Genomic DNA, 20048 nt, shown 5'->3' with positions numbered 1-20048 from the left:
GGATTCCAATGTCTCAAATTTCTAGACTGTCATCACACAGGCGGATGCCAAGTGATGGTGGATTACAGCAATTGAGGGGGTTTGGTGATAGCAGGCAAACCGTTAGTGAAGGTGATGGAGGAGGAAGAGGTGATGGGCGAGTAGCTGTCAGAGGATGAAGAGGATAATCATCGCCTCTCGTTTGAACGTGGTTGGCAGGAGGGGACTGAGAAAGCAAGCATCAGTGTTACACAGCCCACAATACAGCCTGGCTTTAGACCTCCTGGAAGGGCCCGACATATGAGTGCCTTCTTGATGAACTATCTGCAGCATGATCCCCGTATAGTTAGGATTCAAAATAATGCTGACTACTGGGTTGCCACTCTGTTAGATCCACGTTATAAGAGTCAATTTTGGCAGATGATTCCCGCCCTGGAAAGGAACCCGCTTATGTTGGAGTATTGAAACAAGCTTTTAAGCAACCTTAATAGAGGTTTTCCCCAAGATAACAGTGAGGCACACAGTGTGCATCGCAGCTGTAGTCTTTCAACCTCCGGCACGTCAGTTCGTCAAGGCCAAAACATTACCAGCAGCAGCAGAGTAAGTGGCAGAAGCAATTTCTGGGAGTCCTTTCACACATTTTTTCTGCAGCTCGTGCACCAGCACAACAGAGTACAAATCTGACACGTGTAGAACGACTGGAGAGGATGGTGCAGGAGTATCTAGAGTTCAATATCAATACCATCAGGGAGGGTTTGAACCCTTTTACATTTTGGTCTTCAAAAATAGATGAATGACCTGAGCTCACCTCTCACGCCTTAGAGGTTTTATCATGACCGGCAGCCAGTGTTCTCTCTGAACATGTCTTCAGGACTGTTGGTAGTGTCTTGACAGATAAGCACACCTGGCTGTCCCCTGAAAGTGTAGACCGCCTAACTTTCATCAAGATGAACAAGTCATGGATCTCCAAGGACTTTTGCACCCCAAATGCAGACTGTACAGAGTAGGCGATGTTGTCATTTTGAGTGTGCTGCATTGATCTCTTGAAATTGCAGTCTGTGATATGGCTTCTGTGCCTGCTCTTGCTGCTGCTGCTGCAGGTTTTAGGCCCTAATTTTAAAAAATGTGGAGAATTCTGATTGTGTCTCCATCCATTGGGTTGGCTGTAGTGGGACAGGTTTGGGTCTGCATTAAAGTACTTGTACTTTGATGACATTGATGTCACTTCGGTGGTGTTGGGCCCTCATTTAGGGCAATGTGAACACTCCTGGTTAGGTCTCCATCTCCTGCGTTAGCTGTACTGGAGGAGGTGTGGCTCTTATTTACCCTATTTGTACAGTAGTGAAATTGATGCCTCTTTGCTGGCGTCTGCCACTAATTTTTTTTAATGTGGGGAATCCTGATTGGGTCTCCATCTATTGGGTTGGCTGCAGTGGAACCTTCCTGTTCTGCAGTCTAAGTTGTGTAAGGTTGCGTACCAGTCCTTGCTGCTCTCCTAATACAGACTCTGCCTGCTGCACTCCTGATACAGACTCTGCCTGCTGCACTCCTGATACAGACTCTACCTGCTGCACTCATGATACACTCTGCCTGCTGCACTCCTGATATAGACTCTGCCTGCTGCACTCCTGATATAGACTCTGCCTGCTGCACTCTGATACATACACTGCCTGCTGCATTCTGATACAGACTCTGCCTGCTGCGCTCCTGATACAGATTCTGCCTGTTGCACTCTGATACAGACTCTGCCTGCTGCACTCTAATACAGACTGTTCCTGCTGCACTCTGATACAGACTCTCCCTGCTGCACCCCTGATACAGACTCTGCCTGCTGCACTCCTGATACAGACTCTGCCTGCTGCACTCTGATACAGACTCTGCCTGCTGCACCATATAGTCTTTCCTACTGGGTCCAGCTGCTGCGTGTCCGTTGGTCTGTCCTGGAGTGGAACCTGGCGCTCATTGGGAGCCAAGTCTAACCTCACCATCAGAGGCTCTAGTGAACAGTCCAGTGCTTGCTTAGTCACGCCCCACCAGGCTCTCCGGGGTCCGTGGCACAGTGGTTCTACAAACCACATCCGTGGCAGTGCGTCTTAGCAGGCAGGGTGCTCTCTCCTTTTGTACCAGTCGGTGACCCCTTTTGACATGTAAAGCGCAACTGCATAAATGTCACTGTCACAGTAATAATTATTGTACTTGTACACTGGGTCAATTGATGGCACTTCCCTGGTGTCTATACCTAATTTGATGTGTTTTTGCAGATTTTGGTCCCATTTTTAGGTGTAGTATATGCATTTTTTTTTTGTCCCCCCCATTGTTCCTATGGGATTCGGAAATGTTTGACGACCATTCGGCGAATAAATTCGGCGAATATCAATCTGTTCGGCGAACTTTTCTGAACTGAACATTGAAATGTTCACTCATTCCTACCATTGATCATCTGTAATAAAAATAAAATAATAAACCACCGGAAGGCAATTGTCTATGCTGTGAAGACACGAGATGTGCAGCATCTGAAACAACGGATACTGGAAGCCTGTGCTAGCATTTCTTCTGCGATGTTGCTATCAGTGTGTCAAGAGTGGGAGAAGAGGGTTGCATTAACAATCCAACACAATGGGCAGCACTTTGAACACATTTTATAAGTGGTCATAAACTTGTAAAAAACTTGTAAAGAATAAAGTTACGTTAAAACCAAGCACACCATTGTTTTTCTTATGAAATTCTCAATAAGTTTGATATGTCACATGACCCTCTTCCCATTGAAAAAAATAAAGTTGGATTGAAAATAGCTGACTTCAAAATGGCCGCCATAGTCACCACCCATCTGGAAAAGTTTTCCCCCTCCCATGTACTACTGTGCCACAAACAGGAAGTTGATATCACCAACCATTCCCATTTAATTTAGGTGTATCCATATAAATGGCCCACCCTGTATTTTTATTCATTTTAACATTTCTTTTTTTACACTCAGTCATGCACAGATGCCGGTGGATGGGAGACTACTGCTCCCATCCAGCGGTGCCTGTGGCCGCTGTTTCCAATGGCGGGAGGCACCGGCTGATGGTGCTAGTAGTACCATCAGCCGACACCTATGACCCGAGGTAAGCTATTTTCCGCTGGGTCCCCTGTCTCAGCTGTGGCGTCATGCATGATGTCACAGTGCTCTTGACATGCCCCCTGGGCCGTGTGTGTGGGGGAATACCCGGAGCCGGGTCTCTGTGTAATGCTGGGGGTTGTAGTCTCCGTGGCGGCGACCCGGTCCCGTGGCTCAGGGTGGTCAAACCAGTGGCGGATCTGTTTATTTGGTTTTGTAATGTTTAAATGTCCGACTACGTCACCCGTGGATTGCGGTCATTGAGAACCGTCGCTGCGGGGCAGACCGCTGAGGCTGATGTTGTGTGCCTAGCAGAGGGTAGTATAACTCCCCACGGGAGGAGTATAGCCTCAGGGCAGTGAGTGCAGATGGTGGGAGTGATGGTGCGCGGGAGCAACAGTTATGACTCAGAGTCCAGTGATGCAGTCCAGGGTCTTTACTCACAGTTTTACACTCCAAGCCACTTCTGCTGGTAATGGCTGCACACGTCATACTGTGCTCACCAGGTGAGGGGCTCGGCCATCTCCCAGGTACCTTTGGAATGCTTTTCAGGACCCCCTTCGTGTGTCCTTTCTCTGGCCTGTCGTACCCCACAATTGACCACGTTTCTGTCCAGCTGCCTCGGGCCTTGGCGGGCAAACGTATGTTCTGTTTCCCTGGGTCCTATATGGTGCCTTCCTAACGGGTGTAGTGAGGGGCCGTACACGTGCAATGCCACGGCCTCCGGTTACTAGCTGAGGGTAGTTGCTCTCCTCCACTAGATGAGGGATCCGGTTCCCTTTCTTGGCCTGACCCCCCTACTCTGGTAGCGGCGGGCGGGCGGTGGCGGCTGGCCGGTCCGCACCCCTGGGGTCCCTTCACTCCACTCCTGGAGCTTCCTCCGTTCCTCTCCTCTCCTTTCTTCTCCTCCAGGCCCAGGCCTTGAGATTTGGCCTGCCTGCGGAGCAGAGTCCATACAGAGCCCCTGCTCCCAGTCTCCTTCTCTCTCTCCTCTCCCACTCTCTACTCTCCGACTCCAAGATGGTGCCCACCATATATACTCCCCTTTACAGTGCACCCTGGATCTACTCTCCCCACCCACACACTACCGGGTTCCCCCTCTCTAGGTGTTCCCTCCCCCCACTCCAGCCAGGGACAGGGGCAGTTGTGCTCACGCTTGGGAGCATTGTCGCCCAGCCACCCGGAAATGTGGTGTAGTGCGTGTGAGTGTTAGGGTCCTGAGCTACACTCCATCCTTAACTGGAAGTGAGATATCACACCTCTGGGTGAGATGCAATACCTCTGTAGCGACCGAACCCTCGGGGCGCTACACTCTGACCGCGGTAATGCAATTACCGCGATCTGAGTCTGTGTTTCCTGCGCTGTCATGCAAATCACAGCCCAGAAAACCAGGCAAATTCGGGTCCCCCATTCACATGAATGGGGACCGTGTTCGGGTTCGGGGTTCGGGTACTGTTCTGGTACCCAAATTCGAACTTTACAAAAAATGTTCAGTGTTTGGCTATATTAGCCGAACCCGAACAGTGACGGGTTCGCCCATCACTAGCTGAAGGGGTATGGAAATACAGTAGGCCCAATAGCAAAATTACAATACAGTCTTTAGGATAAGTTCCCACCATTAGTTTTTTTTTAATTGACACATCTTGGTCTTATTAGAAATCTAAAACTATGAAAGATAGGCCAAATGCAGTGTTTCCCAAACTCCAGTCCTCAGGGCCCCAATAGATCATGTTTTCAGGATTTCCTTAGTATTGCACAATCGTGAGAGCAGGAGGCAATTTCTGATGCCTTGATAATAATTCCATCACCTGTGCAATACTAAGGAAATCCTGAAAACTATATCTGTTCGTGGCCCTGAGGACTGCAGTTTGGGAAACACTGGTCTAATGAGCATAGGCTTTTTAAAATTGAGCTTTGAAACATTAGACATCTTGTGCTATGTGGTATTGATGCCCATTGTAGCCAGTCTTGTCTGAATTCAGGTTGCTTCGGGAAACTTAAGCACGTTTTTCTTCAGGCAGTGTTGCTAATGGAAGGCTCATATTTTGCTTTAATATCACCATTTCTGTTTTTTAGGAAGCAATCGGTTTTACGACAATATTGAAGACATGATTGGGCACCGTCCGTTCTTCTTAATTAAATGGTGTTGGATGGTTTTCACTCCCGGAATTTGTGCAGTAAGTTTTAGTATAAAGTTGTAGATATTGGAGGCGCTATTAGGCTACTCACTATCAAAGGCAGCGAATTTTGGACAGTGAACCACTAAGTGTCCATAGTAGATGTACTAGATAAAATAACCTATGGTTTAAAATTCGCGCTAATGGTAGTGGATGAAGGACTTCGGGAGAATAAATAACTAAAAAGTACTTTATTGATACAGGTGTTTTAAAAAGATTTTTTTCTAAAAAGCTAAAAATAGACAATATAAGAGATTGGTAAAAATGAGTAAATACATAAATAAATAAATAAATATGGTTCTGAATTAATGGATAGAACGGCTTTCCATAGAATCTTGAGGTAGTCGATACTTGGGGGGCAGAAGGGTGGACCTGGTGAAAGAAGAACCGTGTTACGGTATAGTAGTATGGTATGGTATTACGGTACTTAGGGTATTGATTCTTGGTAAGTTTGGTATTTGTGTGGGTTACCGGTTATGATGGGTCTGTATCTCCTTGTGGCAAATCCTTGTTGCCCACCGATTGCCACAACAATAGCAGGTAAAGTACAACTCCCACTAATAACCTCTAGTCCATTACTTCCAAGTTCTAAACGTACTTTTCCTGCACCTCAGGTATCTAGAATATGTGAAGCCTCCTATTGACACTGGAGTCCACCGTCATAAGGCCTTCAGGATTGCCACAAGGAGATACAGACCCATCATAACCGGTAACCCACACAAATACCAAACTTACCAAGAATCAATACCCTAAGTACCGTAATACCATACCATACTACTATACCGTAACACGGTTCTTCTTTCACCAGGTCCACCCTTCTGCCCCCCAAGTATCGACTACGTCAAGATTCTATGGAAAGCCGTTCTATCCATTAATTCAGAACCATATTTATTTATTTATTTATGTATTTACTCATTTTTACCAATCTCTTATATTGTCTATTTTTAGCTTTTTAGAAAAAAATCTTTTTAAAACACCTGTATCAATAAAGTACTTTTTAGTTATTTATTCTCCCGAAGTCCTTCATCCACTACCATTAGCGCGAATTTTAAACCATAAGTTTTAGTATAGTTTGTTTTTATAATAATTACTAAGCACTCATATCTTGTGTTAATTGCTACTGACAATTTACAATTAGTGTTGAGCGATACCTTCCGATATCGGGAAATATCGGATCGGATTGGATCGGACCGATACCGAAAAAGTATCGGATATCGCCGATTCCGATACCGGAAACCAATGCAAGTCAATGGGACATAAATATCGGAATTAAAATAAACCCTTTCTTTCCTTGTAGGTTATTTCTACATGAAGGAAAACAACTAAGAATAATGTAGAATGTATTGGGGGAGGTGGGGGAGACAATAAAGGCATAGAGGTTTAGCCCAGTCAAATGGAATAGCAGGAATTAATATTTTTTTATTATGTTCTGAGTTACGGAAATATTAACTATGTTAAGTATTTTTATATTTTGTCAGATATTTATGTTTCACTACTTCCATGCTCTTCACCTTCTTTTTTACTTCTCCCACACTTTCTCCTTCATCATCCTCAGCATCTTTTTCATCCACTTCTTCTTCACCTTCTTCTTCTTCACCTTCTTCGTATTATTCTTTTTTTTACATTCTTCATATTCTACTTCTTCATCTTCTTCATATTCTTCTTCTTCATCATATTCTTATTTGTGACAGGCATTCCTGTAGTTGTTATCTATAAAAGGTTGGACATTACACCTTTCGTTCTGCCCGTCACAAAAGATTTACAACAGGATTTGTCCGCGTTCAGTTTGGCCTGCAGCAGCAGGTCTTTTCCAGGGGCACCACGAGGAGGAACGGACTCACCCCCATACACTGCTTAGTCATCTTCTGCTTATAATTTAGATATTATCTTTTGCTCTGATTTTTAGTCTTATGCTTAATGTTCTTCCGCTTTTTGTTCTGCAGCTTCTTGTATTTCTGCTTCTTGGTTTTCTGTCTCTTGTTTTTCTGTATCTTGGTGCTTGTCTTCTCTTCTTTGTCTTCTTGGTCAACTTCTTCAGGGTCATCTTCTTGGTCTTCTTCGGGGTGGTCTTCAGGGTCGTCGTCTTCGGGGGTCCTCGTCTTCGGGGTCCTCGTCTTCTTCGGGTTGGTCTTCTGGGTCCTCGTCTTCGGGGTCCTCGTCTTCTTCGGGGTGGTCTTCAGGGTCCTCGTCTTCTTCGGGGTGGTCTTCAGGGTCCTCGTCTTCTTCGGGGTGGTCTTCAGGGTCCTCGTCTTCAGGGTCATTGTCTTCGGGGTCCTCGTCTTCTTAGGGTTGGTCTTCAGGGTCCTCGTCTTCAGGGTCCTCGTCAGGGAGATCCAGAGTGATTACCAAGAACCATTTCAAAAAGCTTGAACTTGGAAATGTAGCAGAAGGTACAAGAAAGCTGAGGAACTACCGAGGACCAGCTGACGGTACTGGAACCCGGATGGATAGCAGAAGGTACAAGAGCCAATGGAACTACCGAGGACCAGCTGATGTTACTGGAACTCGGTTACTAAGCAGGAGGTACCTGTGCCAGAAAGCACTACCAAGGACCAGCAGACGTTGGTGGAACTTGGATACCGAGAAGGAGGCACCTAATCCAAAGGCACTGCCGAGAACCAGCTGACGGTACTGGAACCCGGATGGGTAGCAGAAGGTACCCATGTAAAAAAAAAGTTCAAGGCCGCGAGCCGGCCGCAGTTACCAAAACCCACAGTCCTACAGAGGGTGCTTGTCCTATTGGCACTATGGAACCAGCCTTCATTGCCAGATCCCGCAGCCCACATAGGAGTCACCTAAACTGCAGGCACCATAGAGTCGGCTAACCCGACCGCAACACGACAGGACAACGCATTGGAGGCAAAGTGACGTTGACACTACCCGGAAACAGCTGGCGTGCTGGAACCAGGCTGGGCAGGAGGGAGTACCCGTGCCAAAGACACTGCCGAGAACCAGCTGACGGTACTGGAACCCGGATGGGTAGCAGAAGATACAAGAGCAAATGGAACTACCGAGGACCAGCTGACGGTACTGGAACCCGGATGGGTAGCAGAAGGTACAAGAGCCAATGGAACTACCGAGGACCAGCTGATGTTACTGGAACTCGGTTACTAAGCAGGAGGTACCTGTGCCAGAAAGCACTACCAAGGACCAGCAGACGTTGGTGGAACTTGGATACCGAGAAGGAGGCACCTAATCCAAAGGCACTGCCGAGAACCAGCTGACGGTACTGGAACCCGGATGGGTAGCAGAAGGTACCCATGTAAAAAAAAAGTTCAAGGCCGCGAGCCGGCCGCAGTTACCAAAACCCACAGTCCTACAGAGGGTGCTTGTCCTATTGGCACTATGGAACCAGCCTTCATTGCCAGATCCCGCAGCCCACATAGGAGTCACCTAAACTGCAGGCACCATAGAGTCGGCTAACCCGACCGCAACACGACAGGACAACGCATTGGAGGCAAAGTGACGTTGACACTACCCGGAAACAGCTGGCGTGCTGGAACCAGGCTGGGCAGGAGGGAGTACCCGTGCCAAAGACACTGCCGAGAACCAGCTGACGGTACTGGAACCCGGATGGGTAGCAGAAGATACAAGAGCAAATGGAACTACCGAGGACCAGCTGACGGTACTGGAACCCGGATGGGTAGCAGAAGGTACAAGAGCCAATGGAACTACCGAGGACCAGCTGATGTTACTGGAACTCGGTTACTAAGCAGGAGGTACCTGTGCCAGAAAGCACTACCAAGGACCAGCAGACGTTGGTGGAACTTGGATACCGAGAAGGAGGCACCTAATCCAAAGGCACTGCCGAGAACCAGCTGACGGTACTGGAACCCGGATGGGTAGCAGAAGGTACCCATGTAAAAAAAAAGTTCAAGGCCACGAGCCGGCCGCAGTTACCAAAACCCACAGTCCTACAGAGGGTGCTTGTCCTATTGGCACTATGGAACCAGCCTTCATTGCCAGATCCCGCAGCCCACATAGGAGTCACCTAAACTGCAGGCACCATAGAGTCGGCTAACCCGACCGCAACACGACAGGACAACGCATTGGAGGCAAAGTGACGTTGACACTACCCGGAAACAGCTGGCGTGCTGGAACCAGGCTGGGCAGGAGGGAGTACCCGTGCCAAAGACACTGCCGAGAACCAGCTGACGGTACTGGAACCCGGATGGGTAGCAGAAGGTACAAGAGCCAATGGAACTGCCGAGAACCAGCTGGCGGTGCTGGAGCCCAGGGTAAATACTAAAAACAGAAGAGCCAGAGGTGTATTTGGAGGAGGTTTTAAATCCGTACTACAGTGGATGTGGACAAAGCAGGAGAATTTGCCGGACACACAGCTGGGGATCAGCTGACGTTACTGAATCCCAATAACACTGGAGCAAGCGTTGACTGTGCAGACGGCACTTCTGAGCAGCAACTAGCGGTATTGGAGCCCAGGGTAAATACTAAAAACGGAGGAGCCAGAGGTGTAATTGGAGCAAGTTTTAAATAAGTAGCACAGTGAATATGGACAGAGCAGGAGAAATTGCCGTGAACACAGCAGGGGAACAGCTGACGTTACCGAACCCCAATAACACCGCAGCAAGTGTTGACTGTGCAGACGGCACTTCCGAGCGCCAACTGGCGGTGCTGGAGCCCAGGGATAAGAATGAAAACAGAGGAGCCAGAGGTGTAATTCGAGCAACTTTAAAATGTGTAGTACAGTGGATGTGGACAAAGCAGGAGAAATTGCCATCCGCACAGCAGGAGAACAGCTGACGTTACTGAACCCCAATAACACGGCAGCAAGTGTTGACTGTGCAGACAGCACTTCCGAGCGCCAACTGGCGGTGTTGGAGCCCAGGGTAAATACTAAAAACGGAGGAGCCAGAGGTGTAATTGGAGCAAGTTTTAAATAAGTAGCACAGTGAATATGGACAGAGCAGGAGAAATTGCCGTGAACACAGCAGGGGAACAGCTGACGTTACCGAACCCCAATAACACCGCAGCAAGTGTTGACTGTGCAGACGGCACTTCCGAGCGCCAACTGGCGGTGCTGGAGCCCAGGGATAAGAATGAAAACAGAGGAGCCAGAGGTGTAATTGGAGCAACTTTAAAATCTGTAGTAGTGAGAATGTGGACAGAGCAGGAGAAATTGCCGTCCGCACAGCAGGGGAACAGCTGACGTTACTGAACCCCAATAACATGGTAGCAAGTGTTGACTGTGCAGACTGCACTTCCGAGCGCCAACTGGCGGTGCTGGAGCCCAGGGATAAGAATGAAAACAGAGGAGCCAGAGGTGTAATTCGAGCAACTTTAAAATCTGTAGTAGTGAGAATGTGGACAGAGCAGGAGAAATTGCCGTCCGCACAGCAGGGGAACAGCTGACGTTACTGAACCCCAATAACACGGCAGCAAGTGTTGACTGTGCAGACAGCACTTCCGAGCGCCAACTGGCGGTGTTGGAGCCCAGGGTAAATACTAAAAACGGAGGAGCCAGAGGTGTAATTGGAGCAAGTTTTAAATAAGTAGCACAGTGAATATGGACAGAGCAGGAGAAATTGCCGTGAACACAGCAGGGGAACAGCTGACGTTACTGAACCCCAATAACATGGTAGCAAGTGTTGACTGTGCAGACGGCACTTCCGAGCGCCAACTGGCGGTGCTGGAGCCCAGGGATAAGAATGAAAACAGAGGAGCCAGAGGTGTAATTCGAGCAACTTTAAAATGTGTAGTACAGTGGATGTGGACAAAGCAGGAGAAATTGCCGTCCGCACAGCAGGAGAACAGCTGACGTTACTGAACCCCAATAACACGGCAGCAAGTGTTGACTGTGCAGACGGCACTTCCGAGCGCCAACTGGCGGTGCTGGAGCCCAGGGATAAGAATGAAAACAGAGGAGCCAGAGGTGTAATTCGAGCAACTTTAAAATGTGTAGTACAGTGGATTTGGACAAAGCAGGAGAAATTGCCGTCCGCACAGCAGGAGAACAGCTGACGTTACTGAACCCCAATAACACGGCAGCAAGTGTTGACTGTGCAGACGGCACTTCCGTGCGCCAACTGGCGGTGTTGGAGCTCAGGGATAATACTGAAAACAGAGGAGCCAGAGGTGTAATTGGAGCAACTTTTAAATCTGTAGTAGTGAGAATGTGGACAGAGCAGGAGAAATTGCCGTCCGCACAGCAGGGGAACAGCTGACGTTACTGAACCCCAATAACATGGTAGCAAGTGTTGACTGTGCAGACGGCACTTCCGAGCGCCAACTGGCGGTGCTGGAGCCCAGGGATAAGAATGAAAACAGAGGAGCCAGAGGTGTAATTCGAGCAACTTTAAAATGTGTAGTACAGTGGATGTGGACAAAGCAGGAGAAATTGCCGTCCGCACAGCAGGAGAACAGCTGACGTTACTGAACCCCAATAACACGGCAGCAAGTGTTGACTGTGCAGACGGCACTTCCGAGCGCCAACTGGCGGTGCTGGAGCCCAGGGATAAGAATGAAAACAGAGGAGCCAGAGGTGTAATTCGAGCAACTTTAAAATGTGTAGTACAGTGGATTTGGACAAAGCAGGAGAAATTGCCGTCCGCACAGCAGGAGAACAGCTGACGTTACTGAACCCCAATAACACGGCAGCAAGTGTTGACTGTGCAGACGGCACTTCCGAGCGCCAACTGGCGGTGCTGGAGCCCAGGGATAAGAATGAAAACAGAGGAGCCAGAGGAGTAATTGGAGCAACTTTAAAATGTGTAGTACAGTGGATGTGGACAAATCAGGAGAAATTGCCGTCCGCACAGCAGGAGAACAGCTGACGTTACTGAACCCCAATAACACGGCAGCAAGTGTTGACTGTGCAGACGGCACTTCCGAGCGCCAACTGGCGGTGCTGGAGCCCAGGGATAAGAATGAAAACAGAGGAGCCAGAGGTGTAATTGGAGCAACTTTAAAATCTGTAGTAGTGAGAATGTGGACAGAGCAGGAGAAATTGCCGTCCGCACAGCAGGGGAACAGCTGACGTTACTGAACCCCAATAACATGGTAGCAAGTGTTGACTGTGCAGACGGCACTTCCGAGCGCCAACTGGCGGTGCTGGAGCCCAGGGATAAGAATGAAAACAGAGGAGCCAGAGGTGTAATTCGAGCAACTTTAAAATGTGTAGAACAGTGGATGTGGACAAAGCAGGAGAAATTGCCGTCCGCACAGCAGGAGAACAGCTGACGTTACTGAACCCCAATAACACGGCAGCAAGTGTTGACTGTGCAGACGGCACTTCCGAGCGCCAACTGGCGGTGCTGGAGCCCAGGGATAAGAATGAAAACAGAGGAGCCAGAGGTGTAATTCGAGCAACTTTAAAATGTGTAGTACAGTGGATTTGGACAAAGCAGGAGAAATTGCCGTCCGCACAGCAGGAGAACAGCTGACGTTACTGAACCCCAATAACACGGCAGCAAGTGTTGACTGTGCAGACGGCACTTCCGAGCGCCAACTGGCGGTGCTGGAGCCCAGGGATAAGAATGAAAACAGAGGAGCCAGAGGTGTAATTGGAGCAACTTTAAAATCTGTAGTAGTGAGAATGTGGACAGAGCAGGAGAAATTGCCGTCCGCACAGCAGGGGAACAGCTGACGTTACTGAACCCCAATAACATGGTAGCAAGTGTTGACTGTGCAGACAGCACTTCCGAGCGCCAACTGGCGGTGCTGGAGCCCAGGGATAAGAATGAAAACAGAGGAGCCAGAGGTGTAATTCGAGCAACTTTAAAATCTGTAGTAGTGAGAATGTGGACAGAGCAGGAGAAATTGCCGTCCGCACAGCAGGGGAACAGCTGACGTTACTGAACCCCAATAACACGGCAGCAAGTGTTGACTGTGCAGACAGCACTTCCGAGCGCCAACTGGCGGTGTTGGAGCCCAGGGTAAATACTAAAAACGGAGGAGCCAGAGGTGTAATTGGAGCAAGTTTTAAATAAGTAGCACAGTGAATATGGACAGAGCAGGAGAAATTGCCGTGAACACAGCAGGGGAACAGCTGACGTTACTGAACCCCAATAACATGGTAGCAAGTGTTGACTGTGCAGACGGCACTTCCGAGCGCCAACTGGCGGTGCTGGAGCCCAGGGATAAGAATGAAAACAGAGGAGCCAGAGGTGTAATTCGAGCAACTTTAAAATGTGTAGTACAGTGGATGTGGACAAAGCAGGAGAAATTGCCGTCCGCACAGCAGGAGAACAGCTGACGTTACTGAACCCCAATAACACGGCAGCAAGTGTTGACTGTGCAGACGGCACTTCCGAGCGCCAACTGGCGGTGCTGGAGCCCAGGGATAAGAATGAAAACAGAGGAGCCAGAGGTGTAATTCGAGCAACTTTAAAATGTGTAGTACAGTGGATTTGGACAAAGCAGGAGAAATTGCCGTCCGCACAGCAGGAGAACAGCTGACGTTACTGAACCCCAATAACACGGCAGCAAGTGTTGACTGTGCAGACGGCACTTCCGTGCGCCAACTGGCGGTGTTGGAGCTCAGGGATAATACTGAAAACAGAGGAGCCAGAGGTGTAATTGGAGCAACTTTAAAATCTGTAGTAGTGAGAATGTGGACAGAGCAGGAGAAATTGCCGTCCGCACAGCAGGGGAACAGCTGACGTTACTGAACCCCAATAACATGGTAGCAAGTGTTGACTGTGCAGACAGCACTTCCGAGCGCCAACTGGCGGTGCTGGAGCCCAGGGATAAGAATGAAAACAGAGGAGCCAGAGGAGTAATTGGAGCAACTTTAAAATGTGTAGTACAGTGGATGTGGACAAATCAGGAGAAATTGCCGTCCGCACAGCAGGAGAACAGCTGACGTTACTGAACCCCAATAACACGGCAGCAAGTGTTGACTGTGCAGACGGCACTTCCGAGCGCCAACTGGCGGTGTTGGAGCTCAGGGATTACAGTTCAGGTGGTAGAAACATGAACAGAACAGGAGACCTGGATACTGTTGCCAACCAATTATTTATTCTGGAAGAGGACTGGCAAATTCATGAGAGATCCAGGCCTTGTTCATTTTGAGAAAAGTAAGCCGGTCAACGTTATCGGAGGATAGTCGCATGCGACGGTCTGTTAGTACACCACCTGCGGCACTAAAGACGCGTTCCGATAATACACTAGCAGCAGGGCAAGCTAGCACCTCCAGTGCATACTGACTAAGCTCTGGCCATGTATCCAGCTTACAGACCCAAAACTTGAAGGGAGAAGAGCCGTCTGGGAGTACACTAAGAGGGCAAGACATGTAGTCTGTCACCATCTGACGGAAACGTTGCCTCCTGCTGACTGGAGCTGTCTGTGATGGTGTAGACATTTGTGGCGGCGGGGACACAAAACTTTGCCACATTTCGGCCATACTGGTCTTGCCTTGTGCTGAGGCGCTGCTTCTGCTCCCTCTTTGTGCAGAGCTTCCTCCACTGCCTCGACGCACTGAGCTGCTTTGTAAAGCACTAGCAGCACTGCTCTCGGTTGGAATGGAGAACATGATGGAATGCACCAGTGCGTCTTGGTACTCCCGCATTTTACGCTCCCGGTTCAATGGTGTTATGAGGCTTTGTAAGTTGTCCCGGTAGCGAGGATCTAGGAGGGTGGACACCCAATAATCAGCCGTGTTGAGAATGTGGGCGATGCGGCGGTCGTTTCTGAGGCACTGCAGCATGAAATCAACCATGTGCTGCAGACTGCCAACTGGCCAAGAAACGCTGTCCCCTGCTTGAGGCATGATCTCTGCCTGCTCTGCATCACCCCACCCTCGCTCTAGATACTGACTACTAGAGCATTGTGTACCTCCCTCCTCTGGACAGATGTCTTACTCATCCATTGACTCCTCCTCATCCTCCTCACAAAGTGTCCCCTGCCTAGGCCTTTGTGAGGAACCACGTTGCGCAGACTGTAGAGAAGCAGATGGCATTTGTGACTCCTCATCCTCCACCTCTTCCAAAACCTCGTCCCTTAGTGCTTGCAGTGTTTTTTCAAGCAGGCAGATAAGGGGGATAGTCATGCTGACTAGTGCATCATCTGCACTCGCCATCCGCGTGGAATAATCGAAGGCACGCAAAACGTGGCAAATGTCCTTCATAGAGGCCCACTCAGTGGTGGTGAAGTGTGAACGGCGCGCACTGCGACTTGTTTGCGCCTGCTGCAGCTGGTACTCCATTACTGCTGCCTGCTGCTCACACAACCTCTCCAACATATGTAACGTTGAATTCCACCTGGTGGGTAGGTCACATATGATGCGATGTTCCGGAAGACATAATCGGCGCTGCAGAGCTGCAATGCGTGATCTTGCATTGCTGGAACGCCGCAAGTGAGCGCACTCTATGCGGACCTTGTGAAGCAGTGCATCAAGATCCGGATAGTCCCTCAAAAAACTCTGCACGACCAAGTTGAGCACATGTGCCAGACATGGGATGTGAGTGAGGTTGCCTAGGCCCAGAGCTGCCACCAGATTTCGGCCATTGTCACACACTACCATGCCTGGCTGGAGATTCGCTGGCACAAACCACACGTCACTCTGCTGCTTGATGGCATTCCAGAGCTCCTGCGCTGTGTGGCTTCGATTCCCCAAAGAAATTAATTTTAATACGGCCTGTTGACGTTTGGCCACGGCTGTGCTCATATTGGTCATCATAACAGGTAACCGTTCACGGGTCGATGTGGAGGTAGACCGTGACGGCTCCTGCAGCGCTGATTCAGAGGAACTGGAGTATGAGGAGGAGTCAATGTGTACAGACTGGATTCCTGCAATCCTTGGAGTTGGCAGAACACGTACAGCGCCACTCTCAAGATCTGTACCCGGCTCCACAACATTTACCCAATGGGCAGTGAGGGAAAGGTATCGTCCCTGTCCATGCTTACTGGTCCACGCATCAGTGGTCAGGTGGACCTTGCTACTGACGGCGTTTTGTAGCGCATGTTTAATTTTTCCCTCCACATGATGTTGCAGGGCAGGGACGGCTTGCCTGCTGAAATAAAAGCGGCTGGGCACGTTGTATTGTGGGACTGCCAATGCCATAAAGTTACGGAATGTGTCAGTCTCCACCAGCCTGAATGATAGCATTTCAAGGGCCAGTAGTTTAGCAATGCCAGCATTCAGAGCCTGTGCTCGGGGGTGGTTTGCCGAGTATGGGCGCCTTTTCTCCCATGCCTGTGCTAACGATGGCTGTAGACTGGCCTGGGAGTGTGAGGATGACTGGGAAAGTGGTGCTGTGGGTGGAATTACACTGTGTTTCTGTAAAACAGTGCCAGAGATTCTTCCATGGCGATCCTGTGAGGAAGCCGAACCAGCTGTGTGTGAGCTGGAGGAAGAGGCTACAACACGAGCTGAAGAGGTGGTAGGTGGCGCTGTAGGTTGGCCTAGGTCTTCAGTGTGTTTGTGTAACTCCACCACGTGCTTGGTCCGCACATGTTTCCACATATTTGTGGTATTGAGGTTGCTGACACTTTTCCCTCTTTTCACCTTCTGATTACACAGCTTGCATTTGACAAAGCAAATGTCATCTGCAACTGTGTCAAAAAAGGACCAGGCACTGCAAGTCTTGGGAGCGCCCGCTTTGGATTTTGGAAGAGCCATGCTCCTAATGGGTGCCGAAGTGGAGGCTACAGGCAACCAAGTCTGCCCCCTCCCTCTCCCTCCTTTTTGGGCCGTTCGGGGAATCTCTTCCTCAGAGCTGCTCCCACCACCTTCCTGTCCCTCACGCCATGATGGGTCAAGGACCTCATCATCTACACCACCCTCTTCAAACAACTGCTTCTCCTGGGTAGTCTCGACAGCACAGTACGCACCAGAAAGTGGCACCTGAGTCTCATCATCAGATGCGTACTGAGGTGTGCTGCTGACCATAGGCACTGGCCCACCCGCCTCTTCAGATTCAGAGAGACAAAACGGTTGCGCATCACTGCATACTACCTCTTCTTCAAATTCTCGAATTCTGCTTGGCTGGCCCCCTCTTTCCAAGCCAAGAGATTCAGAGAACAGAAGTAGAGATGGCTCCTGTCCAGGGCTCTCTGACTGCCTGGGCAATTTGGCAGGTGGTGAAGAGACAGATGGGTGCTCTTCAGTGCTCAGGACCTGAGAGGATCTGGAACTAATTGAAGTCGATGCGTTAGCTGCCATCCATCCGACAACGGCTTCAATTTGGTCCTCGCGCAGCAGTGGGGTACGGCTAGCTCCTACAAAGCTGCGCATAAAGGACTGTTCCCTGATAAAACTGGGGGATGCTGAGTCACTGGTGCCCGCAGCAGGCACAGAATCCCCACGTCCTCTCCCTGCAGGCACAGAATCCTCACGTCCTCTCCCTGCAGAAACTCCACGCCCACGCCCACGACCACGACCACATGCCTTACTCCCTGCCTTCTTCATCTTGGTAGACTGATAAAGATAGGCAGAAAAGTACTAAGGGCTTAGTGTGCTTATTCCTGAACAGCTGCTAACAGGTATAAGAAACACTAATTTTATAAAGTGTGGACTAGACTTTAATATGAGCTAATGTGGCCTACACAACTGTAAAGTGGAGTGTTTGGTGAACTTTATTTAGGTTTTTTTTGTCACAAAAAGACACTGGATGTGCCTAAAGATGTAATAACGATAGTATCACAAACTTTTTGTAGCTATTACAATGTAGGAAGGTAACCTACAATGCAATAGATGAGGCTGCAAAAAATAGGCTAATACTAATCTGGCTGGGGCTGCAGGGCCCAATGCTGCAGAAAGGCTCCTCTATCTACTCCTATATAGTGTGTTTGGAATCAATTTAGCTGAATATGGATGGAACCACCACACTAATAGGAGATATCAGGAAAAATTATGAATTGGCAATAAAGGACAATGTATGAGGCAGTGACACACACTGAGTGCACTACAACCAGACGGGGTTGAAGCACACACTACAGGGTGAGCTGCACTCACACACCAGACCTTGCAGACAGCGGTGAACAGTACAGATGCAGAGCACTGTGCACTAGTGCTGCAAGACGGAAAAAAAATTCTCTATCTACTCCTATATAGTGTGTTTGGAACCAATTTAGCTGAATACAGATGGAACCACCACACTAATAGGAGATATCAGGAAAAATTATGAATTGGCAATAAAGGACAATGTATGAGGCAGTGACACACACTGAGTGCACTACAACCAGACGGGGTTGAAGCACACACTACAGGGTGAGCTGCACTCACACACCAGACCTTGCAGACAGCGGTGAACAGTACAGATGCAGAGCACTGTGCACTAGTGCTGCAAGACGGAAAAAAAATTCTCTATCTACTCCTATATAGTGTGTTTGGAACCAATTTAGCTGAATACAGATGGAACCACCACACTAATAGGAGATATCAGGAAAAATTATGAATTGGCAATAAAGGACAATGTATGAGGCAGTGACACACACTGAGTGCACTACAACCAGACGGGGTTGAAGCACACACTACAGGGTGAGCTGCACTCACACACCAGACCTTGCAGACAGCGGTGAACAGTACAGATGCAGAGCACTGTGCACTAGTGCTGCAAGACGGAAAAAAATTTCTCTATCTACTCCTATATAGTGTGTTTGGAACCAATTTAGCTGAATACAGATGGAACCACCACACTAATAGGAGATATCAGGAAAAATTATGAATTGGCAATAAAGGACAATGTATGAGGCAGTGACACACACTGAGTGCACTACAACCAGACTTGGCTGAAGCACACACTACAGGGTGAGCTGCACTCACACACACAGACCTTGCAGATAGCGGTGAACAGCACAGGGAACTGTGCACTAGCACTGCAAGGCACAGTGATTTAGAAAGTAGCTTGGGTAAAGCAGTATAGAGCAAATAGGTAGCTAAAACTGTCCCTCAGAACAACAGCGTCCTATCCCTAACTGAATTCACAGCAGAGTGAGCTCAAAATGGCGGCGGTGGCTTTTATAGTGCATCATGACATCATTTCAGCAGCCAATCACAGCCATGCCATTAGTTAAGATGCCTACATGCCTAACAGGATGTGCCCACACTTCTTAGGATCCTCATTGGCTGAATAAAATGAAAATGTCTCATTGCATTATGGGAACTTCCGATTCCGGTATACGATATTGCAAAAGTATCGGAATTAAGTATCGGAATTCCGATACCGCGAATATCGGCCGATACCCGATATTTCAGTATCGGAATGCTCAACACTATTTACAATGTAATTGTCAGTACTAATAACTATCTACCAAGCAATACTTTATTTTAATTAGTTGTAAAGCATGACTATGATAACACTGTATCTAGTTTTTATGTACAGTAAAGCCAGTAAACTAATTTAAGATTTTCTCCATATTTATGAGTTTTGGCGAAACAAAAAGAACTGCAGCCCTTTTCGCTCTGCTGATCCAGGTTAAACTTTATGGGAAAAGATTTAATATAACATAATCCATTGATTGAAATCCATGTTTTTTCTATGCTTAGGAGTCTGGGCCGTGTCAGAGATTGACAGTGTCCCTGAATGAGCATGCATACAGAGATGGCTGTCAATCACGGATTTTGGCTTTCTGATTAATTATTTTCCCTATAATGCGCAGTGATATAAATAAATTAAATACCTTAAAGGGGCTGTCCAGTTAAGACAAGTCATCGGTGGTGTCAGCAGATAGGGGAAATTTTATCTTCATTACAAAATTGCAACTCAACTGCTGCTCCCTTTATTCACCTTGGTGCTGCTGAAAAATATCAAGTGCATTGCCTGGCAGCCCCATAAGGCTCACTACCGATCCATTGTATCGGCGATAAAAGTGCTCCTTTCTGCCAATTGGTGTGG

At 48.5% G+C, this 20048-nt stretch overlaps 1 protein-coding gene across 5 annotated transcripts in view; it reads left to right on the top strand.

Annotated features, from left to right (window-relative positions):
* The window catches only part of SLC6A11 (solute carrier family 6 member 11), a 626328-nt gene that overhangs the window by 590948 nt on the left and 15332 nt on the right, over positions 1–20048 (top strand). For all 5 annotated transcript variants that reach the window (XM_073644516.1, XM_073644514.1, XM_073644515.1 and 2 more), the window contains exon 13: positions 5153–5253. In XM_073644516.1, the coding sequence (XP_073500617.1) occupies positions 5153–5253 (101 nt within the window). The remainder of the gene's footprint in view (positions 1–5152; positions 5254–20048) is intronic.

Source organism: Phyllobates terribilis, unplaced genomic scaffold, assembly GCF_046119375.1.
Source record: "Phyllobates terribilis strain yellow unplaced genomic scaffold, ASM4611937v1 Scaffold_8__6_contigs__length_399053987, whole genome shotgun sequence".
In the NCBI taxonomy this organism is placed as follows: Eukaryota; Metazoa; Chordata; class Amphibia; order Anura; family Dendrobatidae; genus Phyllobates; species Phyllobates terribilis.
Note: the sequence above shows the minus strand (reverse complement) of the source record. Positions and strands in the feature narration are given on the sequence as shown.